This window comes from Salvelinus sp. IW2-2015, linkage group LG17 (genome assembly GCF_002910315.2).
Source record: "Salvelinus sp. IW2-2015 linkage group LG17, ASM291031v2, whole genome shotgun sequence".
In the NCBI taxonomy this organism is placed as follows: Eukaryota; Metazoa; Chordata; class Actinopteri; order Salmoniformes; family Salmonidae; genus Salvelinus; species Salvelinus sp. IW2-2015.
In genome coordinates, this window is record NC_036857.1 from 24,323,718 (window position 1) to 24,349,384 (window position 25,667).

A 25,667-nucleotide genomic window follows, 5' to 3' on the forward strand; every position below is an offset into this window, starting at 1 on the left:
TTGCATTCAACCTGTGAATGGCACACACACAATCCATTCCTCAATTGTGTCAAGGCTTAAAAATCATTGTTTAACCTGTCTTTCCCTTCATCTACACTGATTGAAGTGGATTTATTAACAAGTGACATCAGTAAGGGATCATAGCTTTCACCTGTATTCACCTGGTCAGTCTATGTCATGGAAAGAGGTGTTCTTAATGTTTTGTACACTCAGTGTATATTTCCACACTTCGAGGTTGGAATATTGTGAAAATTATGATAATGCCCTTTTAGTGTAAAAGCTGTTTGAAAAGACAGCCTGAAATTTCGACCTGTTTTGGTGGGATGGAGTTAGTTAATGGACCAATAAGAGAGTTTGAAACCTCTCTGCCAATAACAGCACATTTTCAGTTTCCCCCTCCCCACTCAGACCAATTCCAGACAGTCCTAGGAAAATATTTGCTTGAGAAAGTGCTCTTTGCTAAGAAGCTATTTCTTTTTGAAAATTTTAATTGATCACAATAAGATACTTAACTGTTAGCCAGAAATGATTTTATATTGAGATAAATGGCTATATTGGACCTTTAATGCATGTATGTGGATGTGACTGTATCTGTACAGGTTTGCTACAAAATAGACTCTAACTTTCTTTTGAATTGTAGCTGCACATTGTGCAACAAATAGAACATTAACTGTAAGTGAATATACTCAGGTGTGAATAGAGTGGGTACAGATTAAGACACAATAGTACCAGTAAAAATATATATTGGATACTGGCCAATACTGACTATTAACATCTGAAATCAGGTCATAGGGATACAATACTCCTCAGTGTAGTTTATTATCGTGTTGGGTATCGAGTGAAGATTGACGATGTCATAAAATACTAGATGCAAAAGATATGGTACCTGCTATTACCGGTAAAGTTTCCAATCAGTCCTATGAATAAACATTATTGAAAGACACGGTCGATCAACACCAGTGACTCGGTGTATACTTAAATAAGAGTTTTTGATTGCAGTTAAATTATATGTATTACTCACAATACGATTTCCCAGTTACCACACAGATTCCAAGGTTGATGAATGGTAAAAAGTAAAATAGTCCCAAAGAAACTTTTTATTTTGTTGTTGTCTATATGGCGTCTTCCTATTCCTATCAGGCTGTACACCTGTCCTAACTGTTGTTCCTGACGCCATCTTTACTAATATGCCACTCTACAGGCAAACCCACAATAGGCCACTAGGTGTCAAAACAATAAGGGAGTTTCAATTACCATAATGTCTATACAATTTCAATACATTTCGATTAAAATAACAAATCAATCAAATATCTTTAAATACATTTTTGTTCCACATCCAAAATGGCTCTAACACTACTATTTGACTTAATGCAAGAACTTCTATTCTGTATGAAATATTTTTACATGTTTGTATTTGGCTTGTGTTTCATGGGAAACCTATATTTGTTGGGATAATTCCCCATCCATGCTTGCAATGTAACATTAATGTAATGCGGGTGAGCAAAGCAGAAAATAAATAAAATAAAATAGCATTTTCAAATGCTATCATTGTGACTTATTACAGTATATAAACATTTAGCCTAACATTTAGCCTAATCTGATACTCATCATATACATTAAGAGATTATGCCTTTGATGATATCCATGTCAGAAACCTGATTTTGGTGTAACTTCCATGGGAAACATTGGACTTTGTCAATAGGCCTGGTAATAGAGAAATCATCCTCACTTTCTCAGGTCTCTCCTGTGTAAAGGGCTGACCAATACAGATGAAAAGCAAATAAAAAGGCAATTTAATTGTTTATAATTTTTTTATTTAACCAGGCAAGTCAGTTAAGAACAAATTCTTATTTACAATGACGGCCTACTCCGGCCAAAACCGGACGACGCTGGGCCAATTGTGCGCAGCCCTATGGGACTCCCAATCACAGCCAGATGTGATACAGCCTGGATCTAAGGGTAACGATCGTATAATTTCCAGAATGTCCTAGGACTGGAGCACACGATAACTATAAGTGAATTATTAAAGAGGAATATATGGGAAATAAACAACCGCAAATACTGTATGGCTGCAACTGTCTACAGCTTCAAAATAAGTATATAACAACAATAATATGACTGAGAAAAAAATACAACTACTTAAAAAATAACGACTGGCAAAAGAACACAACTAGGTAAAACAATTATATGACTGGCAAAAGAATACAACTCACAAGATTATAAATAGCACATGAATGTTGTTTTAATAAAGAAACACTTGGGAAGGGGGAGAGTCCTTCCTTCCAACACTGGAAATGGTACAGTCAGAAACACGAGCATTATCACCCAATGGACAATAACATTGTGTAGTACACTTCCATTCACTAGAATGTTGTGACACTCTTCTTCAACATTTGCCTTTAATCTAAAAATGAAACAGACAATGTTAACCATTTCAAAAAAGGTTAAATAATATCTTCAATGATGAAAGCGCCCATATTTACTTCATAAATAATCAGTACATCATTCATACCCAGGTATATTTTATGATTAAGACCACACATATAGGGCTTTCAATGTATTCATGATTTGTGATTTGTATGACAGTTTCTCATCTGTGTTTATTCTGTGTTTTGGCCACAACTCCGCAATTAACACACTAACATTCCCAATGAGTAATGGTACCTCATTCAAAGAGTGTAACATACAATAGCTGAGCCTGATCCTCAATTTTGTAATCTAATCTGATAGCCCATTCCAGAGCCATACTGTATATACAGTTAAAGTCAGAAGTTTACATACACCTTAGCCAAATACATTTAAACTCAGTTTTTCACAATTCCTGACATTTAATCCTAGTAAAATTTCCCTGTCTTAGRTCAGTTAGGATCACCACTTTATTTTAAGAATGTGAAATGTCAGAATAATAGTAGAGAGAATGATTTAGTTCAGCTTTTATTTCTTTCATCACATTCCCAGTGGGTAGAACGTTTACATACACTCAATTAGTATTTGGTAGCATTGCCTTTAAATTGTTGTGGGTAGCCTTCAAATGTTTTGAGTAGCCTTCCACAAGCTTCCCACAATAAATTGGGTGAATTTTGACCCATTCCTCCTGACAGAGCTGGTGTAACTGAGTCAGGTTTGTAGGCCTCCATGCTCGCACACGCTTTTTCAGTTCTGCCCACACATTTTCTATAGGATTGAGGTCAGGGCTTTGTGATGGCCACTCCAATACCTTGACTTTGTTGTCCTTAAGCTGTTTTGCCACAACTTTGGAAGTATGCATGGGGTCATTGTCCATTTGGAAGACTCATTTGCGACCAAGCTTAAACTTCCTGACTGATGTCTTGAGATGTTGCTTCAATATATCCACATAATTTTCTTCATGATGCCATCTATTTTGTGAAGTGCAAAGCACCCCCACAACATGATGCTACCACCCCCGTGCTTCACGGTTGGGATGGTGTTCTTCGGCTTGCAAGCTTCCCCCTTTTTCCTCCAAACACAAGAATGGTCATTATGGCCAAAAAGTTCTATTTTTGTTTCATCAGAGGACATTCAAAAAGTGCGATCTTTGTCCCCATGTGCAGTTGCAAACCGTAGTCTGGCTTTTTTATGGAGGTTTTGGAGCAGTGGCTTCTTCCTTGCTGAGCGGCCTTTCAGGTTATGTCGATATAGGACTCGTTTTACTGTGGATATAGATAATTTTGTAACCGCTTCCTCCAGCATCTTCACAAGGTTGATTTGCACTTTTCGCACCACAGTACGTTCATCTCTAGGAGACAGAACGCGTCTTCTTCCTGAGCGGTATGACGGCTGCGTGGTCCCATGGAGTTTATACTTGCATACTATTGTTTGTACAGATGAACGTGGTACATTCAGGCGTTTGGAAATTGCTCCCAAGGATGAACCAGACTTGTGGAGGTCTACAATTTTTTTGTCTTGGCTGATTTCCCCATGATGTCAAGCAAAGAGGCACTGAGTTTGAAGGTAGGCCTTGAAATACAGTCACAAGTACACCTCCAATTGACTCAAATTATGTGAATTAGCCTATCAGAAGCTTCTAAAGCCATGACATCATTTTCTGGAATTTTCCAAGCTGTTTAAAGGCACAGTCAACTTAATGTATGTAAACTTCTGACCCACTGGAATTGTGATACAGTGAATTATAAGTGAAATAATCTGTCTGTAAACAATTGTTGGAAAAATGTATTGTGTCACGCACAAAGTAGATGTCCTAACCGACTTGGCAAAACTATAGTTAGTTAACAAGAAATTTGCGGAGTGGTTGAAAAACTAGTTTTAATGACTCCAACCTAAGTGTATGTAAACTTCCGACTTTAACTGTAGATGTAGAGATACACAAAGTACACATCCATTTAGCTCTAGCACAAACCAGTTGACAACCCCTTCTCAGGCTGATGTTACTGTTGGTTACCACAGTTGTTGCACAGACACTCCACTGAGACTGTATGGACTGAGGGGTCATGGTGGGAACGCCAGTGGGGCAAGACACTCATGGAGGAAAGGTATTAAAACCAAACATGAAGGGAACAGGGGGATGTGGGGAGGCAATACACAATAACCCAAGAAAATTATGCCAAGCTTTTCTGATTGCTCTACAACAGCAGAATCAAGCCTGAAATGAAGATAAAACATTTTAAAAGAAAGAAACAAATATAAATAAAAATGAAGCAACTTTAAGTTAACTGATGGTGCTCATTTTCAGAATATTAATCAACATAATCTTAAGATTACAAAAAGTGAAAAGTTTGTGAACCTCGTGATGTGAATTTTGATGCCATATTTGTCATGAGGTAAACCAGTGTGGGCGAGCATGCTCATTGGAGCTACATAGGTCACAGCTAGCGAGCACCCCACCAGGGAGGTTTCAACTGCTTTCTCCTAAAGTAATCTACTCTGACTGCTGTGTGTCTGTTAGTCTCCCTCCAATATGTCTACCCCAATAAAAATTATTTTGGCATGAATGTGCTTCCATACAGTGTTAGGTACAACAGCTAACAAAATGATGCAGCTGTTAAGAGTTCAATATCAGACTTGTTAGTTCTATAAGACCGTAACTAAGGCTAGTTGCTACTGAACCTGAAACTGACTGAGGAACATCTTGAGGCAGTTCTGCGGTGACCCTCCTGAGGATTTAGATGGCGAGACTCACATTTAGTACACACACATACAGTAACAGTACACAGTTCACACACGCTTTCAGTACACATATACAGTTCATACACAAACATCTTATAGGGGTTTAAAGAGAGGGTGGGGGTTGAGGGGCAACACATACTGAACTTTTAATTACACATGTAGCCACTCACACACACCCAGACTAAACTGATATTTTACCTGACTGGCAGATAGTTGCCACATGACTGACTGCAGAAGTAAAATGACAAAATGTCTTAGAATTCTCAGAACCACTCATAATAAAAAAACGTCAAAATACAAATCGCCATTCATTCTTTAAAACACCTTGACGTCTTTTGAGATCTACTCAATCAAATAGGACGTTGGAGGAGACACTTAAACGATGAAGATTTCAGCTAATACTAAAATAAACCTCAGATCTCATGCATATCTGGAGAACAACACAACCTCCCCAACCTCAGGAGAGGTGAAAGAAAATAGGCACGTGTAGCATGTGTTTTCCACTGATATTCTTTCAAATGTAGAAATGAAGAAACACATGTACTACATTATTATAAGGAGACAGACAAATAACCACTAGTGGGCTGTATTTCCATGTCTAAATTAATAGCACCAAGTAAAAAAAAGTTTTACAGACACAAAAAAAGGCAACCATGCTAGGTGTGGGAAGGCAAGTGATTTCAGAAACAGATCAGAAACGATTTGGCAGAATAGAAAAGCACCAGTACTGTCTGTTTTTAAATCCTGTCTTCCCTGAGATGTGTCTTGATGCTGCTTTGTGCCGTGACCTCCGTGACCCCTTTCCCAATAGTGTAACAAGTCTGTAAGCATGCTCACCGCTAAATTTCCCCTACAGAAGTGAAGAAAGAAGGCTTTAATGTCTGCAAGTAATAACACAACTAGGCCCTATAAAAAAGCCCTGGACACACAGTATTAGAACCCAAAATCAACTCTAGGACAAAGAGCAGTTATGGTTAGTTCGCATGTTGCCCCCACAAATATATAATATATATTTATATGTATATAAATAAAAATTCAGTGCTGTAAAAACATCTCCAACTCCATAGGATCTGATCCCTTGTAGAAGGCCTATGGCATTTTACTCTTTCTCATGACTAAAAGCTACTGCTGGGAGTATGAAAACTGTACTGGATCTCCTGTGTCCTTCATTGAGAATACAACACTAAGGAAGTGAAGACTTGTTAGTATTTGTTCACTTTTTTTTGGTTCAATGCACAGAGAGCAAAATATAATTTTGTTGTGTAGCTTTGTTTTGGGTAGCAGCAAAGCACCATGTTTTTTTCAAACTGACTGTATGTATGTATGTGGGTAAATCTCTCTGTGAGTCTGATTGTATCTTGTCTCCATAGTCTCTGGGTGTGTGTGTGTGTGGGTGGGGGCTGCTATAGGTCTATGAGGAGCAACGCCCAACGTTGATGCCATTCTCTGCGGCGGCCTGCAGCTCGATGGGTCTGGCTGGCTGATCTCCCGGCCGGGCGTTCATCAGAGACAGGTTCCTCACACAGCCTGTGAGCCCCGAGGAGAACTTCCCTCCCGTCATCGCAGATATATCTGGGGCTCCCCCTGTAACAGACACATGAGCACACACACACACAGCCTCAGTGCATGTCCTTAGAGAAGACATAATATCACCTCTTTTAGTCAGTCATTTCCCTATAGATTTTGGACACTGTACTTTTGTACTATTTAGACACTTTGGGAAAGGGTAAAGTTCACATTCCCAACAGGATATTTAAGGTACTGTATTTCTCTACTCTTTGGAGACTTTGAAATATAATACTTGAGATTTTCCCAACAGGAGGGAGACGTACCCAGGTATACGTTGCCTTTGGTGTTCACCATGATGCTTTTGCCTTGTGATTGTCCTCGTTGAATGGTTGCTCCGTCTATCTGAATATATCCCTGTTTACCAGTTCTGATCACACACACAGAAGAAAACTTCCCTTACTCGTATGATCAAAACACTTTGTCACAAAGCACAGAGTCCATTCATTGAGAAAATACACCCCTACCAAAAATCTATTAAAAATAGATCCATCAATGACATTAGAAATACATTTTTAAAGACACTGTGGAACAAGAGGTGAAAAATGAAAGGTAAAAAAAAGACATATTTGCAGGCAAAAATACTTGATTTTGCTGAAGCAATTCAGATTTTGCATGGCAACATTTGTCATGAAAATGTGCTGACGAGGGAAAACGTTTGTTGACGTCTGGCTTGATTGAACTATATTATGCGGTAAATGTGTGGTGATTGGTTGAAATTGTGAGTGTAACAGTATAACTTTAGTACGTCCCCTCGCCCCGACCTCGGGCGCGAACCAGGGACCCTCTGCACACATCAACAACGGTCGCCCACGAAGCATCGTTACCCATCGCTCCACAAAGGCCGCGGCCCTTGCAGAGCAAGGGGCAACTCTACTTCTAGGTTTCAGAGCAAGTGACGTAACTGATTGAAACGCTATTAGCGCGTACCCGCTAACTAGCTAGCCATTTCACATCCGTTACACGAGCCCTCTTTTTTCTACTGTGGGGATTGCTCAGATTAATTTGATAATATTGCGATGATTTCACTGTTTTAAGCGGAAATAGTGCGGTGATTGGTGAAATATGCAAGCCCTCGTATTATATTCAGAGAATTGTTGATTTATCCCAAAATATTGCGATCGCAGAATGGCGGAATCCCGGAGGTACTGATAATAGGAGGTGTAACAGAACATGAGTAGAAGGTCACGCATGGTACATTACCTCACAGCAGTGACCTTGTGCCATCTGCCATCATTGATGGGCTCTCTGGACTGTATCTGAGACTCTCCACTGCCCAGCTGGTAGCTGTGGACAGACAGGGAACATGCAACAGTAGCATTACTACTACAGTAGGACTACATACAGGAGACTGAGAAGCTATGTGCTTATTTAGGACTGGTGCCAACAACACTTTACCAATCAGTTATATACGAACCGTAAGCATGGCATATTCCTTAGGAAACCACAATAATCAAAAAGAAAAACAGTCATGACAGTGATGCTTTCTTACCTGAAGACTAAGTGTCCATTTTGCAGACCAAGACTTATAAAGTCCTTGCCCTTGCCTTGATCTCCAAGTTCCTGGAAATAAAGTTGTTTAGGTGACACATTAAAGGGAAGTTATAACAGTATAATGATATATTAAAAACATAATGGATTTTTTTAATTTACTGAGTCCACAGATTCTCTGTTATTAAGACTTGTGGAGTTGCCTGTATTGTATAAGATACATACAAATATATTTTTTATACCCATTCAAACTTTGATCACAAACCTGAATCAAGCTCCTTTTGGTAGTACAGAACAAACTAAGTTACATGCAACATAACAATATGCATTGAAGCTGCCACAGCCATGGTGCATATTATAGTACATAGTTAAAGATTGATTGAATTGATAACTAAAAGTAGTAGGCTGCTCCAGCCAGAGACAAGAGCCAAGTAGCCTTATCCAGATTGTTGTACATTTCAAAACATGTAGTCCATAGTAGTGTAAGACTGTCAAATTCTCTCACAATCTGTATACATGAAGTACATAACAGGAGGCTGCTGAGTGGGAGGACGGCTCAAAATAATGGCTGGAATTAAGTGAATGATCTCAAACACACGGAAACCTTGTGTTTGATTATCATGCCATTTATTCCATTCCAGCCATTACTTTGAGCCCGTCCTCCCCAATTAAGGTGCCACCAACCTCCTGTGAAGTACATATCCTGAAATATACCATATTTACCAGGTGTTTTGGTGAGGTGGATACCTTTTTACTAGCATGCATCTTGCGGAAATGGCTAGCTCCATTAAAGGGCTCCTGGGGAAGATGGGAGTGGGGTCGGGTGAGAGAGGCCAAGCGTCAACCAGGCGACATGCAGTGCAGCCAAACAAAACAGTGCTGTCAAACCATGCCTGGACCTGGAACTGTGACATGGCTCGCTCAGAGCCAACATGCCAAACCGACAGCCAGTCTGTAAGTTGCATCAATCTCAATGAAATGAGTAAGGAGTGAGCAGTGAGAGCCAACATTATTAATAACCAAACCGAAAAGAGCAGTTGAATGTCAGCGAACCTATTTGAGTCTTAGAAAAGCTATATATACACATCCAATGCATTATCATTAATGTGAGTGTAAAAGGTTGGTCATTTTGTGAAGGTGGGTTATTGGTAAATATGTGATTAGATAGTAAGGATGATAAGGAGTGCTGCGTAGTGGGGTGGGGTACGGTGGCAAGGTTAGGACATACCACTCCCTGCCACAGGATCAGGCCCTCTTTGGAGGAGGTGTTGACCTTGAGCTCCATCTCGATGGTCTCTGGAGCGTCAGGGCCACTGCAACACACACACACACAGAGCGAGATTTTAAACTACAAAGACCACGTCAATGCCTCACTACAATAGTGACAATTTTAGAGAAGGAAACTGATACAGCGTAAATAAAGTTGCTTCCTTCCCCACTTGGGAAACTCTGTCTCACCTTCTGGGGAAGATAGTCTTGGGAAGAGCAAGGTAACCGTTGTCATAGAATTGAGCTGCATACTCAATGGGGGCATCTATAAAAACAGAGTTGAAAACACAACATAGGTGGCAGCAGGCTGAATAGAACCATCCAACTGACTCAGTTAGAAACTACAGTAGTTACACAAGAGTGAAGAAAGACATGGAAAGAGAGGAAAAGACAAAGAGCATCTTCTTATTGTTTGACTTTAGGAACAATATCCGAAATAGCTCTATTTTGACGTATTCCTTACAGTCCTGTATTTTAGACCAATGTTGCAGATTGAAGATTCTGTATTGACAGACAAACTGTACAAAACTCCAGTCAGATGACATTCTCCATAGTACATGTCATTCCTTACACACACACACGAGTCAAAAGATACAGGCATCTCAGTGCAGACCCAGACGATGAAATACTCCATGTTATCATCTTCAGGCGTTTCAACACACCCCTCAATACTTTCATCCAAATACTTTAAGTGGTTAGTAACTGACAACAAACATCCTTGTTCCAATATGTAGAAAATGCATTTCACAGTCTGTTTCCACCGACAGGAGTAGTGGAGTTGTTTCTGTTGTTTTGGACAGGCAGTTCAGAAGACGGAACAGAGGTTCGTGTTGCAGTGAGTGGTTGGTTATTATGTCATAGACTCGACAGGACGCTTGTTTAGGAGAGGAAAAACGGGGAATTCTACATTTAAAACCTATAAAGGTATCTCAAACAAGACAAAGAAAAAGTGTCACTGGGCCAAAAGCTGCTGAGACACAACTGCAAGATGACGTAATATCCATCTGCATGCTACAGTACACTTAGCCTTTAACATAGAATTCCCCTCTCCCAACATGTCACAGATAGGACCCCCAGCCAACAGTTGAGTACAGTACAGACATGTGTAGTGTTGGTTTGGTAGTACAGTACACGTGTTGTGTAAGTGACTTGTTTCTCTGATTTGCTGAGTGTGTTAGGCTGGCGGCGGGGGCCCACTGGGGCTCTTGAGGGCCCTCAGGTTGGTCGGTGGGGCCCCTGACGGTTAGTCACGGTTATGTCAGGCAGAACTGAAGGGAGGGATACTGTACCATTCCCCCCGCTACCCTCCAAATTCCACAGGGCCTCGGCGAAGCTGGAGACCTGGCCTGTGTGTGTGGGATATAACCATGAGAGGCCTGGGGTAAGACACATGTGGCTCAGACACCCAACACTTCAGAGCTCGGCTGGATCCTATAGACTAACTGTCTGATGTTATGGTATGGAGGTTCGAGTGTGGAGAATCATCTTCATATGGGACCATTCCTTAGACGAGGGGTCTGGTTGAGGTCTAGCTAATGCAACGTCCTATGGGACAGAGATAGTTACCAGTAGACATACAGTGCCTTGCAAAAGTATTCATCCCCCTTGGTGTTTCCTATTCTGTTGCATTACAACCTGTAATTTAAATAGATTTTTATTTGGATTTCATGTAATGGACATACGCAAAACACTCCAAATTGTTGAAGTGAAAAAAATTACTTGTTTCCAAAATGTCTAAAGAATAAAAAACGGAAAAGAGGTGTGTATTTACCCCTTTTGCTATGAAGCCCCTAAATAAGATCTGGTGCAACCAATTACCTTCAGAAGTCACGTAATTAGTTAAATAAAGTCCACCTATGTGCAGTCTAATTGTCACATGATCTCAGTATATATACACACACACACACACACCTGTTCTGAAAGGCCCCAGAGCCTGCAACACCACTAAGCAAGGGGCACCACCAAGAAAGCGGCACCATGAAGACCAAGGAGCTCTCCAAATAGGTCAGGAACAAAGTTGGAGTACAGAGCAGGGTTAGGTTATATTAAAAAAAAATCTGAAACTTTGAACATCCCACGGAGCACCATTAAATCCATTATTTAAAAAATTGAAAGAATATGGCACCACAACAAAACTGCCAAGAGAGGGCCGCCCAACAAAACACAGACCAGGCAAGGAGGGCATTAATCAGAGAGGCAACAAAGAGACCAAAGATAACCCTGAAGGAGCTGCAAAGCTCCACAGCGGAGATTGGAGTATCTGTCCACTTTAAGCCAGTACCCTCCACAGAGCTGGGCTTTACGGAAGAGTGGCCAGAAAAAAAACATTGCTTAAAGAAAAAAATCATCAAACACATTTAGTGTTCACCAAAAGGCATGTGGGAGAATCCCCAAACATATGGAAGAAGGTATTCTGGTCAGATGAGACAAAAATGTAGCTTTTTGGCCATCAAGGAAAACGCTATGTCTGGCGCAAACCCAACACCTCTCATCACCTTGAGAACACCATCCCCACAGTGAAGCATGGTGGTGGCAGCATCATGCTGTGGGGATGTTTTTCCATCGGCAGGGACTGGGAAACTGGTCAGAATTGAAGGAATGATGGATGGCGCTAAATACAGGGAAATTCTTGAGGGAAACCTGTTTCAGTCTTCCAGAGATTTGAGACTGGGGCGGAGGTTCACCTTCCAGCAGGACAATGACCCTAAGTATACTGCTAATGCAACACTCAAGTGGTTTAAGGGGAAACATTTAAATGCCTTGGAATGGCCTAGTCAAAGCCCAGACCTCAATCCAATTGAGAATCTGTGGTATGACTTAAAGATTGCTGTACACCAGCAAAACCCATTAAACTTGAAGGAGCTGGAGTAGTTTTGCCTTGAAGAATGGGAAAAAAATCCCAGTGGCTAGATGTAGAGACATACCCCAAGCGAGGTGCAGCTGTAATTGCTGCAAAAGGTGGCTCTACAAAGTATTGACCTTGGGGGGGGGGGGGGGTTGAATAGTTATGCATGCTCAAGTTATCCGTTTTGCATAATTTTGCATCTTCAAAGTGGTAGGCATGTTGTGTAAATCAAATACAAATCCCCCCCAAAAAATCTATTTTAATTCCAGGTTGTAAGGCAACAAAATGCCAAGGGTGGTGAATACTTTCGCAAGCCACTGTAACAATCTCGCTCAACATGATAAGGGTGTATTCTAAAGCTAACATGTGGTGCTGTGAAGAGATTTGATGGTATCTCCAGACATTTCTTTATCTCCTAGCTAATAAAGACACAGCACTGCAAACAAAATCGTCATTCACAATTATACCATTCATCAGCTTTTATGGTAAAAGGGCAATTCTTGGAATTAATTGGTAGAAAACTAAAATACAATATATTAAAGTGTTTTAATAAGGTTGATAATAATTCATTATCCAGATACTTTATCCAGAATTATTCCATTTGTTCTGCTGGTCTCACTCATTCTCTATGATAACAAAGTTACATCTCAAAGGACTAAAAGATCATATAATAGATGTCATTTAGCAGACGCTTTTATCCAAAGCGACTTACAGTCATGCGTACATTTTTTATGTATGGGTGGTTCTGGGAATTGAACCCACTATGCTGACGTTGCCACTGCCAGCGCCATACTCTACCAACTGAGCTTCAAAGACCAAGACCCCTACAGAGGACCAAGATATAGTGGAATGGTTGTGTTGTGTCCAGTGTTTTGGAAAATAAGAGAGCAGTACTTACTCTGTCCACAGATGGGGCCATTGAAGCCTAAGGGACACACACAGTGCCCATTCACACAGCTGCCTCCATTCTGGCACTGGTCACTGCTCTGGCAGGTATCCCTCACCACCTCACAGCGCTCACCTGGAGAGGACACAGGGTCAGGGGTTAGAAGGGTCAAAGTGGCATCAGGAGGACAGATACACCTTATTTGCTAAATAGTTAACCAATAGCTTCCCGGACTGACCCATCTTTGCACAATGAACCATAAACAATTAATGAACATGCACCTGTGGAACGGCTGTTAAGACACTAACAGCTTACAGACGATAGGCAATTAAGGTCACGGTTATGAAAACTTAGGACACTAAAGAGGCCGTTCTACTGACTCTGAAAAACACCAAAAGAAAGTGTCCCTGCTCATCTGCGTGAACGTGCCTTAGGCATGCTGCAAGGAGGCATGAGAACTGCAGATGTAGCCAGGGCAATAAATTGCAATGTCCGTACTGTGAGACGCCTAAGACAGCGCTACAGGGAGACAGAACGGACAGCTGATCATCCTCGCAGTGGCAGACCACGTGTAACATCACCTGCACAGGATCGGTACATCTGAACATCACACCTGTGGGACAGGTACAGGATGGCAACAACAACTGCCAGAGTTTATCATAGAAGGAATGAGCATTACACCGAGGCCTGTACTCTGGAGCGGGATTGATTTGTAGATGAAGGGTCTGTCATGGTCTGGGGCGGTGTGTCACAGCATCATCGGACTGAGCTTGTCGTCATTGCAGGCAATGTCAACGCTGTGCCTTACAGGGAAGACATCCTCCTCCCTCATGTGGTACCCTTCCTGCAGGCTCATCCTGACATGACCCTCCAGCATGACAATGCCACCAGCCATACTGCTCGTTCTGTGTGTGATTTCCTGCAAGACAGGAATGTCAGTGTTCTGCCATGGCCAGCGAAGAGTCCGGTTCTCAATCCCATTGAGCATGCATGGGACCTGTAGGATCGGAGGGTGAGGGCTAGGGCCATTCCACCCAGAAATGTCCGGGAACTTGCAGGTGCCTTGGTGGAAGAGTGGGGTAACATCTCACAGCAAGAACTGGCAAATCTGGTGCAGTCCATGAGGAGGAGATGCACTGAAGTACTTAATGCAACTGGTGGCCACATCAGATACTGACTTTTACTTTTGATTTTGACCCCCCCTTTGTTCAGGGACACATTATTCCATTTCTATTAGTCACATGTCTGTGGAACTTGTTCAGTTTATGTCAGTTGTTGAATCTTATGTTCATACAAATATTTACACATGTTAAGTTTGCTGAAAATATAAGCAGTTGACAGTGAGAGGACGTTTCTTTTTTTGCTGAGTTTATGAAATAGCACATATGGAATCATGTAGTAACTACAAAAGTGTTAAACAAATAAAAATATATTTTATATTTGAGATTCTTCAAAGTAGACACCCTTTTCCTTGATTTGACTGGTACTGTATATACAAAAGTATGTAGACACCCCTTGAAATTAGTGGAGATTTATTTTGCTGACAGGTGTATTAAATCGAACACACAGACATGCAATCTCCATAGACAAACATTGGCAGTAGAATAGCCCGTACTGAAAAGCTCAGTGACTTTCAACTTGGCACTGTCATAGGATGCCACCTTTCCAAGTCATTCGGTCAAATCTCTGCCCTGCTAGAGCTACCCGGTCAACTGTAAGTGCTGTTATCGTGAAGCGGAAACATCTAGGAGCAACATCGGCTCAGCCGCGAAGTGGTAGAACACACAAGCTCACAGAAGGGGAATGCTGAGTGCTGAAGAGTGTAAAAATCACCTTTCCTCGTGGCAACATTCACTGCCGAGTTCCAAACTGCCTCTGGAAGCAACGTCAGCACACAAACTGTTCGCCGGGAGCTTCTTGAAATGGGGTTCCATGGTCGAGCAGCCACACACAAGCTTTGTGTGTCACCATGTACAATGCCAAGCTTTGGCTGGAGTGGTGTAAAGCTCACTAACATTGGACTCTAGAGCAGTGGAAACTGCTCCCTGCTCCAAACTGCTCCAACCGTTCCCTGGAGTGCTGAATCACGTTTCACCATCTGGCAATTCGATGGACAATCTGAGTTAGGCGGATGCCAGGAGAATGCTACCTGCCCCAATGCATAGTGCCAACTGTAAAGTTTGGTGGAGGAGGTATAATGGCCTGGGGCTGGCTGTTTTTCATGGTTCAAGCTAGGCCCCTTAGTTCCAGTGAAGGGAAATCTTAACGCAACAGCATACAGACATTCTAGACAATTCCAACTTTGTGGCAACAGTTTGGGGAAGGCCATTTCCTGTTTCAGCATGACAATGCCCCTGTGCACAAAGCGAGGTCCATACAGAAATGATTTGTCGAGGTTGGCGTGGAAGAACTTGACTGGCCTGCACAAAGCCCTGACCTCAACTCCATCGAACACCTTTGGGATGAATTGGAATGCCGACTGCGAGCCAGGCCTAATCGCCCAACATCAGTGTCCGACCTCACTACTGCTCTTGTGGCTGAATGAAAGCAAGTCCCTGCAGCAATGTTTCAACATCTAGTGGAAATCCTTCCCATAAAAGTGTAGGCTGTTATAGCAGCAAAGGGTGGACCAACTCCATATTAATGCACATAATTTTGGAATGAGACGCACAACAAGCAGGTGTCCACATACTTTTGGTCTTGTAGTGTATCTACCTCAAATTCCTTCATATCAACTAGGTACTGGTACCCCGTGTATATAACCAAGTTATCGCTGTATTTATTTATTGTGTTATTATCTTTCTATTATATATATATTTTTTATGTATCTCTGCATTGTTTGGAGGGCCCGTAAGTAGGCATTTTACTGCTGTCTACCCATGTTGTTCACAAAGCATGTGACAAATACAATTGATTTGGTAAATGTTATTATCAGAATAGAATAGGGTTATTGAATACCAATTCTTAAATCAATGTATGGCATATAGCTCGATCCAACGTACAATCCCATAGATTGTACGTCATTTAACATTTACAATGGACTCACCCTCGAAGCCATCCTTGCAGAGACACTGGTATTCATACTCAGCACTGTGCATGCATCTCGCCCCGTTCAGACAGGGGTTGCGGTCACAGGGACTGTTGTCCTTACACTGGACGATGGCCATGCTCTCTGTGAAGCTGTAGGACAGGTCCACCTTCTTACCATTGATGGACACCTGGACAAGGGACAAGGGACAATACATGGTAGAGGTTAAAGGTCATGTCAAATTGTCAGGGAAAAGAAGACATTTTGTTTTCCCCCTCTATTGTACACGGATATTCTGTGACTGATCTGCGACTGGATATCCGACGTGACATTGGAGGCACTAAGGTGATTATAAACATGACATTAGCGATTATGAATGGTAATAAAGGAAATCATGAATCGCCATGTGTCTCTCTCACTGTGTGTGTGTGTGTTGAGGTGTTGAGCTCACCTCTCCTACACATCCATTAAACATGTCACTGATGTTAAGGGCCTTGGGTACGATCTCAATATTGGGGACTCCTCCCAGGTACATGGGGGTGTGGATGTTCAGGCCCTGGGCCTTGCCTGGCGACGACCTCCTGACCTCCCGGCCACCGTCAACCGTCAGAGAGCCATCCTTGTCGAGGCGCCCGGCTTCCATGCGGTGCCACTGGCCAAGGGTGACCGGCTCAGGACTGCGCAGTACGGCTTGGCCTGGAAACAAAGACAGTAGTAGCATGGTTTCCACCATGTCTGAGCGCATCAGTGCTTTCTAGTGCCTTGATAGTTTCCTTTCCACTGTTTTGTGGGTGCCTGAGAGCTGCTTAGTGTGAAAACTAGGCCAATGAAACAGCGGAGATACTTAAACCAGAGACAGATTCCCTGATCATATCGGTCAACATAGTTTCAGTGTTTGGAGCCTCGATCTATAAGTTAAGATTCAAGAATCTATGGCACAGCCATAAAAAGCTGTTAGCTTGAAAACGAAAAGATAAGTCGGAGAGGATACACCAGGATGAGTAGCTATCACAGTACACACGTAACATAGCAGTATTCTATATATATATATACATTTTATTATAAACTGGGTAGTTCCAGTCCTGAATGCTGATTGGCTGGAAGCATTGGTATATCAGACTGTATACCATGGGTATGACAGAACATTTATTTTTACTGCTCTACTTACGTTGGTAGCCAGTTGATAATAGCAATAAGGCAACTCGGGGGTTTGTGGTATATTGCCAATATACCACGGCTAAAGGCTGTATCCAGGCACTCTTCGTTGCGTCGTGCATAAGAACAATCCTTAGCTGTGGTATATTGGCCATATACCACACCCCCTCGGGCCTTATTGCTTAATTATAATGTGTCTTTATGCTCTCACCAGTCCCCAGTTCATAGCAGAATTGCACGTATCCGTCTACCATCTCCAGGGAGACAAAGTCCTCCGTCTTCATCTTCTTGCCCATGCTGAAGAACATCAGGCCGTCCAGTTCCATGGGTTTGAACTCCATCTCGATGCGCAGGTCGTTGTGGATGTTGGTCAGAGGAGGGTACGCAATGTACGATTCCAAACCATCAAACAGGGGAGTAGTCACCAATTCACCTAGAGGAAACAAACATCAACAAGATGTTGAGATATTACGTGACGAAAATGCCTAAAAACAAACAGGATAGAGAGAATATCTATTATATCTAGTAAGGTGTGATTATGCCTCAATTGCAATGCAGGAAAGTGGGCAATGCACAGAAAAAAAAATGGTTTCCCTTACCGTCCATGCACTTGTTTCCAGACTTGCCCAGGTGGCATCGACAGTCATAGCCCAGGGTGTTCTGACGGTTGATGCAGGTGGCGTCTGGTCCACAAGCCTCTGGGTGGCAGTGCAGGGAGGAGTGGTGCTGGCAGTTACTCCCCGTGTATCCTCTGGGACAGCTACACTTGTACAGACTGGCCTTAGAGTCCTGGCACATCCCTCCATTCTGAAACACAACACAATCAATGAATGAACGCATCAATGTATTTTTCAAGCGGGGTCTGAGGACGTGGTTGTCAGCTGACCTGACAGGGGTGGTCAGTGCAGACGGGACAGTTGGACACGCCTGTGGAGCTGCGCTCCAGATCCTTGAAGATGATCTCATCACCTTGGATGACCAGCTTACGGATGCACCCTGGATAGAACCAAGAACAAGAACTGATGGGAACATTCCAAAACAGTGATCAGCAAAGTCTTGTTACTGTTAAGAAATAACCAGTTACCAAACAAACAAATAACTGCATGTTATAAATGTGTATCTACTGTTCCCTGAAGTATGGGACATTTGTGTTGTACCAGGTGTTCTGGTTGAAAGTGAACAAAGAGCGATCTCTTACCGACAAAGCCGGTCTTGAGGCCAGCTGTCTTGGCCAGGAGGGTGTAGTTGGGGTAACCACCCACATACAACTCCTCGTTCAGATCCAGCCCCTGGAACTTTCCCTGTGATACAAGACAGGAAACAGTGTTCAAGGATTCATCTCCTTGATACTGTATGTACTTTGTAGGAACTCAACAGTCTTTAACTGACTATGTGAAACTACATGGGAGCGTCTGTTGGATATTCTCTTTGTATGAATGACATTGTTGAACAGTCTCGGGCTCTAAAAAAATTAGAGTGTGACACTACCTGTGAGCTCCCATTGACGGGGGCCTCCCTGTCCACTATGATGGAGCCCTGGGTTTGGTTGCGGTAGAGCTCTATGGTATGGAACTCTCCCAGTTTGATGGGGGTGGGGTAGCGGATGGTGGCCATGCCAGAACCCACGTCAAACCTGTCAGGAGAAAACAGTTCAGGTTAGCGTTATCGCTATCATTGTCGTTTTTGCCATCATTATTGTGATTGCCATTATCATCAGCTAATTTTAACAGAGACTAATGACAGTTCAAGTTACCATTCATCAATAGCTTGTTTATTCTTACACATTGAGCTCATATAGTGTTCATAGTGCGCCAGAATGACAGCCAGGTGCTCACCTGAACTCAGGCCTGCCTCCCACCAGCCCCAGAGAGATAAAATCTGCTCCCATGGTCCTCTTCTGTCCATTGTAGATGATCATACCTGGTGGACCAGTGGATGTACAGTTAGCTTGGTACAAACCCTCGCCCCCTGGAGCCAGTCAGAGAAAAACAGTTCCCCTGGGAGCTGAGGTCACTCAAAGAGGGCCAAGGGCCAAGCTTGAGACAGTCAAAGCCAGGTTCTAGTATCTGCTGCCCTGGGGCATCGCTCTGCTCTGTATCAAACTTGTCCGTCTTTCTGGTTTGATCCATCTCTGCCTTCACACGGGCTGCATGCCAGCGACACATGCTCTGCTAAACTCTGCCCAACCAGCACTGCAACCATCATCAGCAAGGTCAAAGCAGTCTAAAACCATGCCTCCTCCTCATAAACGTATCCGTAACATCTACCTTTCAGAGCCATAGAGGTTATAGCAGAGAGATTTCTTAAATGCGGCACAATTGTTTTTTGGGGGGGATAGTTTACTCTGTACAGCTTCCATGAGCTAGTATGGAAGTTGTTATCAGAGTATGTGTGTCACCTATTGAAGCACCCCACCTCGCTGGTGGTACTGTACTCTTTACTAGCTTCAGAATTGCGAAGCCACATACAGTACTGTCCAAACTTCATTATGAGGCCTAATCACTGTATAGGCTAATAAGACATTAATTTTGCAATAATAAAGCTTGTCTTTAGAAGCAGCAGGGCAGTCTTGTAGGTAGAAGCTGATGCATAGAGATGAAATGGATTGTAATGATGGCCTCATACTGTCCTCATCAATAGGCCAAAAACGAATGGAATGACGAGCGGGGGGGCTGCCAATACAACCATCATGCCTGAATGATTCATGCCTGACCATTCTTCAATAGGATTCTATCTCACAGCCATCAGCTGTGCTCTACATTAGGATGCATTATGGTAAGGTAAAAGGTCAACATCACTGGTGGCTTTTCTGGCTTCTCAGCCCAAAAAGCATCACCTACATCAGTCCTGAGTGTGTGAGCTCAACCACTGTGACTCACCCGCATAGAGGATGAGACCTAAACACCGCATGGGTGAGAAGAGAGGGAGTGTGTGGAGTGACAGAAGAAGAGGGGGGTGAAATCGTGTGAAAAAACATGACACACGGCAAAAAAACAAAAACAAGGAAAGAGAACGTACTCAACGACACAAAGACATAACAGATGCAGTCAGGATCACTGTAGTCAGTGAAACTATCTTCAAAGCAAAAGTTGCAAATCCACTGGTGCAGAGAAAGCTATTTTTCAGTACATAAGTCTGACTGTAATTGACTACAGCCTCACCATCAGGATTGTCTGGCCTGAAGCTAATCTTGATGCTGAAGGACTTGTAGGCGTTCTTGATGGTGGGCAGAGTGAGATAGGACAGGGGCTCCTGGGTGAAATAGGGCATCACTCGATCTGTAGAGATAAAGTATGGAGAATCGTAGAGTTAGATACTGGCAATATCGAAAGTTCCCCTCCGATTGAGCTTACTGCCTATGAACTAGAGATAGGGGACGGGGAACCATAGAGTTGGATACTGGCAATAATGTTACAGTTGAAGTCGGAAGTTTACATACACTTAGGTTTGAGTCATTAAAACTCGTTTTTCAACCCCTCCACAAATTTCTTGTTAACAAACTATAGTTTTGCCAAGTCGGTTAGGACATCTACTTTGTGCATGACACAAGTAATTTATCCAACAATTGTTTACAGACAGATTATTTCACTGTATCACAATTCCAGTGGGTCAGAAGTTTACATACACTGAGTTGACTGTGCCTTTAAACAGCTTATGTCATGGCTTTAGAAGCTTCTGATAGGCTAATTGACATAATTTGAGTCAATTGGAGGTGTACCTGTGGATGTATTTCAAGGCCTACCTTCAAACTCAGTGCCTCTTTGCTTGACATCATGGGAAAATCTAAATAAATCAGCCAAGACCTCAGATTTTTTTTTCTAGACATCCACAAGTCTGGTTCATCCTTGGGAGCAATTTCCAAATGCCTGAAGGTACCACGTTCATCTGTACAAACAATAGTATAGAAGTATAAACACCATGGGACCACGCAGCCGTCATACCGCTCAGGAAGGAGACGCGTTCTGTCTCCTAGAGATGAACGTACTTTGGTGCGAAAAGTGCAAATCAATCCCAGAACAACAGCAAAGGACCTTGTGAAGATGCTGGAGGAAACAGGTACAAAAGTATCTATCCACAGTAAAACGAATCCTATATCGACATAACCTGAAAGGCCGCTCAGCAAGGAAGAAGGCATTGCTCAAAAACCGCCATAAAAAAGCCAGACTACGATTTGCAACTGCACATGGGGACAAAGATAGTACTTTTTGGAGAAATGTCCTTTGGTCTGATGAAACAAAAACAGAACTGTTTGGCCATAATGACCATCGTTATGTTTGGAGGAAAAAGGGGGATGCTTGCAAGCCGAAGAACACCATCCCAACCGTGAAGCACAGGGGTGGTAGCATCATGTTGTGGGGGTGCTTTGCTGCAGGAGGGACTGATGCACTTCACAAAATAGATGGCATCATGAGGCAGGAAAATTATGTGGATATATTGAAGCAACATCTCAAGACATCAGTCAGGAAGTTAAAGCTTGGTCGCAAATGAGTCTTCCAAATGGACAATGACCCCATGCATACTTCCAAAGTTGTGGCAAAATGGCTTAAGGACAACAAAGTCAAGGTATTGGAGTGGCCATCACAAAGCCCTGACCTCAATCCTATAGAAAATGTGTGGGCAGAACTGAAAAAGCGTGTGCGAGCATGGAGGCCTTCAAACCTGACTCAGTTACACCAGCTCTGTCAGGAGGAATGGGCCAAAATTCACCCAACTTATTGTGGGAAGCTTGTGGAAGGCTACCCGAAACATTTCACCCAAGTTAAACAATTTAAAGGCAATGCTACCAAATACTAATTGAGTGAATGTAAACTTCTGACCCACTGGGAATGTGATGAAAGAAATAAAAGCTGAAATGAATCATTCTCTCTACTATTGTTCTGACATTTCACATTCTTGAAATAGTGGTGATCCTACCTGAACTAAGACAGGTAATTTTAACTAGGATTAAATGTCAGGAATTGTGAACAACTGAGTTTAAATGTACTTGGCTAAGGTGTATGTAAACTTCCGACTTCAACTGTATATTGCCTCCCAAAGTGTGTTTCTACAGCTGACTGACCATGGACTTTGAGGGTGGTTAAGGCCTCCACTTTGCCCTGCTTGTTGGAGGCAGTGCACACGTATGTGCCAGAATCCTCGTGGGTCACTTCGGGAACCGTCAAGGTGTTGACTACCTGTCTACACTTAGGAGGGAGTTCCCCATCCAGCTAGAGAGAGAAGGACACAGAACATGTTACAAAGGGTCAAATCAGGATCCTGTTCACCAGGCACAAAGCAGATGAAATTGGTCAGAAACAGATAGGCACTATCTTTACTAGTTTGTTGGCTACCTTGGACCATTTGATGGCAGGCACCGGGTAACCTGATGCCACACAGGGCAGGACAGCATCTGATCCTACTGTCACTTCGTTCAGCTCTGGTAGAGCTGCGATCTGGGGTAGGGCTTTACAAACAAACATCCACCAATACATGATCAGAGGGGACAAGGGCTATAGGAGTATGTATGTGTGTTGTGTGTGTGTGCGTCTTTGTGTCCGTGTGTGTTTGCAGATGTACAGGCGCAGTACACTTCTCTTTCTACTCACACTGGACATGTAGGACCACCTGAGACTGCACAGAGCCCACGTTGTTGGTGGCAGTACAGCGGTACTGTCCAGCGTCAGCATCGGACACCTGCTCGATCTTCAGCATGCCTCCCTTCACCATGATGTGTGCCGGCAGGGGCCCTCCCACCCTGCTCCAGCGCACCGTGGGCTGGGGGTCGCCGATTGCCTGGCACTCAAACTCCACGGAGTTACCCACCATCACTGTTTGCACCGCGGTCCGCACGTTGATCATCACCTTGGGCAGGGCTGTAGACGGGAGAGGGTTAATACCAACATTAAATTAATGCTGGAATGGATACATTTAGGGGGTGTCAAACAGTTCTACACAGTTTCGGTTTGGTTTTAGCCATTTCAATGTCAATTGAGATCGTTTCCCCACCCCCAAAATAAATACAAATTCCCTCACTTGCGGGCCAAATTGAATGAGGTCGTGTGCCGGATCTGGTTTGCGGGCAATATGTTTTATGCCCCTGATTTAGAACAGAATTATAATAGATTGCATAGAGCTGCTATACAAAATTCTCCACTGTTATAACTCAGGGTTGTGTGTCAAAACTCGTGTCAGTGTATCTCAGTGATTTTGTGGATGTTGGACCGACCTTGGATGGTGAGCTTGGCGGAGTCCTGGGCCTGGCCGTGAACACTGGTGGCTCTGCAGATGTAGATGCCCTCGTTGCGCTGCTCCAGGTTCTCAATCCTACATAAAACCACACAAATGTGTCAGCGTAAGACAGATGACGAAAATGCACTTACTGATTTCACCAAGTGGGTGAAATCAGTCACCAGATTTCACCAGATCACCAGATTTCACCAATCTGGTTGATCCGTGATTCCTGTACGCTGGGAGTCAGGAATCAAATTCAGGGAGTTATTTAATAAATTAACATAGACCAAAACAAGAAACACGGGTAGCGTACAGACATGAACACTGGAACAGAAACAATAACGCCTAGGAAAAGAACCAAAGGGAGCGACATATATAGGGAAGGTAATCAGGCAGGTGATGGAGTCCAGGTGAGTCTGATGATGCGCTGGTGCGCGTAACGATGGTGACAGGTGTGCGTAATAATGAGCAGCCTGGTGACCTTGAGAGCCGGAGAGGGAGTATACACGACAGATCATCATTTAGTTGTGTTGATCCTGGATCATCTTTAAGTTGTGTTGATCCTGGATCATCTTTAAGTTGTGTTGATCCAGGATCATCTTTAAGTTGGGTTGATCCAGGATCATCTTTAAGTTGTGTTGATCCAGGATCATCTTTAAGTTGTGTTGATCCTGGATCATCTTTAAGTTGTGTTGATCCTGGATCATCTTTAAGTTGTGTTGATCCTGGATCGTAATTAAGTTAGGTTAATTCTGGACCCTCATTTATTTGTGTTGATCATTATAGGTATTTTGACTGCCTGCTGTGAGGTGTCTCTCCTGGTGGGGTTGACTCACCTCAGCACCCCATCTTTGATGTGATGGTTGGGGGGCAGGGCTCCTCCCTCCTTCAGCCACTCCATGGTGGTCCCCAGGCCTCCTGCAGCAGAGCAGGTAAACTCTACAGCACTACCCCGGGCCTTTACCTCCACCTGAGGAGACACACGCACTGCCAGGGGGGCTACACACACATCCAAACATCCACACACCCACACAAACACATTCTGTTTTGAGTTCTCAGTCGCATGGCTTTTAGGTATGCTTCTCATGAAAGCATTTCCCATTGCAAAGTAATTGAGCTGTCGGTCTCAATTTGGTTTGCAAAATAAGAACAGACAAATTTGTAACTGAGCACAGTACTTACACCTGACAGTGACTTTGGCATGTGCTTCGCTGGTGCCCACTTTGTTGGTGGCAACACACTTGTAGGTGCCAGCGTCCTCGGGTATGGCTAGGTTAATCTGGAGGTCTCCTCCTTGGACGTCGGCCCTGGTGGACAGGCTGCCGTTCAGCTTGGTCCACTGGAAGAGCAGGGGGGGAGTACCATGGGCCAGGCACTGCAGCCGTATCACCTCGCCCACACGCACTGCCACGTCGTCGGGCAGGGAGGTGGCATAGGGAGGTGCTGCGTCCCCGAGACACGAAGGGTTAGAGAGTAGAGACAGGGACTGGTATTGAGACGTTAGGATGACCTGACATGACCTGACCTGACCTGACGTGCTACCTTGTCCCGGACCTGCTGTTTTCGACTCTCTCTCTACCGCACCTGCTGTCTCGACCTCTGAATGCTCGGCTATGAAAAGCCAACTGACATTTACTCCTGAGGTACTGACCTGTTGCACCCTTGACAACCAATGTGATTATTATTTGACCCTGCTGGTCATCTATGGGCGTTTGAACCTCTGGCCTTAAATGGCCATGTACTCGTATAACCTCCGCCCGGCACAGCCAGATGAGGACTGGCCACTTCTCAGAGCCTGGTTCTTCTCTAGGTTTCTTCCTAGGTTCCTGCCTTTCTAGGAAGTTTTTCCTAGCCACCGTGCTTCTACATCTGCATTGCTTGCTGTTTGGGGTTTTAGGCTGGGTTTCTGTAGAGTACTTTGTGACATCTGCTGATGTAAAAAGGGCTTTATAAATACATTTTATTGATTGATTGGACAATGCTACTCATGAGCGAAGCAAGGAACGGACACTGAAGACCAACATTCACTCACAATGGCAAAGCTATGTTTCATATACACTAGTGGACCAGTT

General features: G+C 43.3%; 1 protein-coding gene across 14 annotated transcripts in view; it reads right to left on the reverse strand.

The window, feature by feature from the left end:
* Nucleotides 1-1,792: 1,792 nt before the first annotated feature.
* The window catches only part of hspg2 (heparan sulfate proteoglycan 2), a 176,020-nt gene continuing 152,145 nt past the window's right edge, over nucleotides 1,793-25,667 (reverse strand). For 9 of the 14 annotated variants that reach the window (XM_070447994.1, XM_070447993.1, XM_070447992.1 and 6 more), the window contains 25 exons: nucleotides 24,778-25,038; nucleotides 24,432-24,594; nucleotides 23,591-23,688; nucleotides 22,971-23,237; nucleotides 22,716-22,828; nucleotides 22,445-22,592; nucleotides 20,547-20,663; nucleotides 20,265-20,282; nucleotides 19,221-19,305; nucleotides 18,874-19,018; nucleotides 18,584-18,686; nucleotides 18,272-18,381; nucleotides 17,985-18,192; nucleotides 17,597-17,818; nucleotides 16,682-16,926; nucleotides 16,249-16,420; nucleotides 13,215-13,337; nucleotides 10,761-10,817; nucleotides 9,661-9,736; nucleotides 9,431-9,515; nucleotides 8,926-9,000; nucleotides 8,204-8,274; nucleotides 7,915-7,998; nucleotides 6,978-7,081; nucleotides 1,793-6,729 (listed from right to left, as the gene is read on the reverse strand). In XM_070447994.1, the coding sequence (XP_070304095.1) occupies nucleotides 6,557-6,729; nucleotides 6,978-7,081; nucleotides 7,915-7,998; nucleotides 8,204-8,274; nucleotides 8,926-9,000; nucleotides 9,431-9,515; nucleotides 9,661-9,736; nucleotides 10,761-10,817; nucleotides 13,215-13,337; nucleotides 16,249-16,420; nucleotides 16,682-16,926; nucleotides 17,597-17,818; nucleotides 17,985-18,192; nucleotides 18,272-18,381; nucleotides 18,584-18,686; nucleotides 18,874-19,018; nucleotides 19,221-19,305; nucleotides 20,265-20,282; nucleotides 20,547-20,663; nucleotides 22,445-22,592; nucleotides 22,716-22,828; nucleotides 22,971-23,237; nucleotides 23,591-23,688; nucleotides 24,432-24,594; nucleotides 24,778-25,038 (3,323 nt within the window). In that variant the 3' untranslated portion in view covers nucleotides 1,793-6,556. The remainder of the gene's footprint in view (nucleotides 6,730-6,977; nucleotides 7,082-7,914; nucleotides 7,999-8,203; nucleotides 8,275-8,925; nucleotides 9,001-9,430; nucleotides 9,516-9,660; nucleotides 9,737-10,760; nucleotides 10,818-13,214; nucleotides 13,338-16,248; nucleotides 16,421-16,681; nucleotides 16,927-17,596; nucleotides 17,819-17,984; nucleotides 18,193-18,271; nucleotides 18,382-18,583; nucleotides 18,687-18,873; nucleotides 19,019-19,220; nucleotides 19,306-20,264; nucleotides 20,283-20,546; nucleotides 20,664-22,444; nucleotides 22,593-22,715; nucleotides 22,829-22,970; nucleotides 23,238-23,590; nucleotides 23,689-24,431; nucleotides 24,595-24,777; nucleotides 25,039-25,667) is intronic. The other 5 variants (XM_070447987.1, XM_070447986.1, XM_070447988.1 and 2 more) reach the window with 5 other exon arrangements.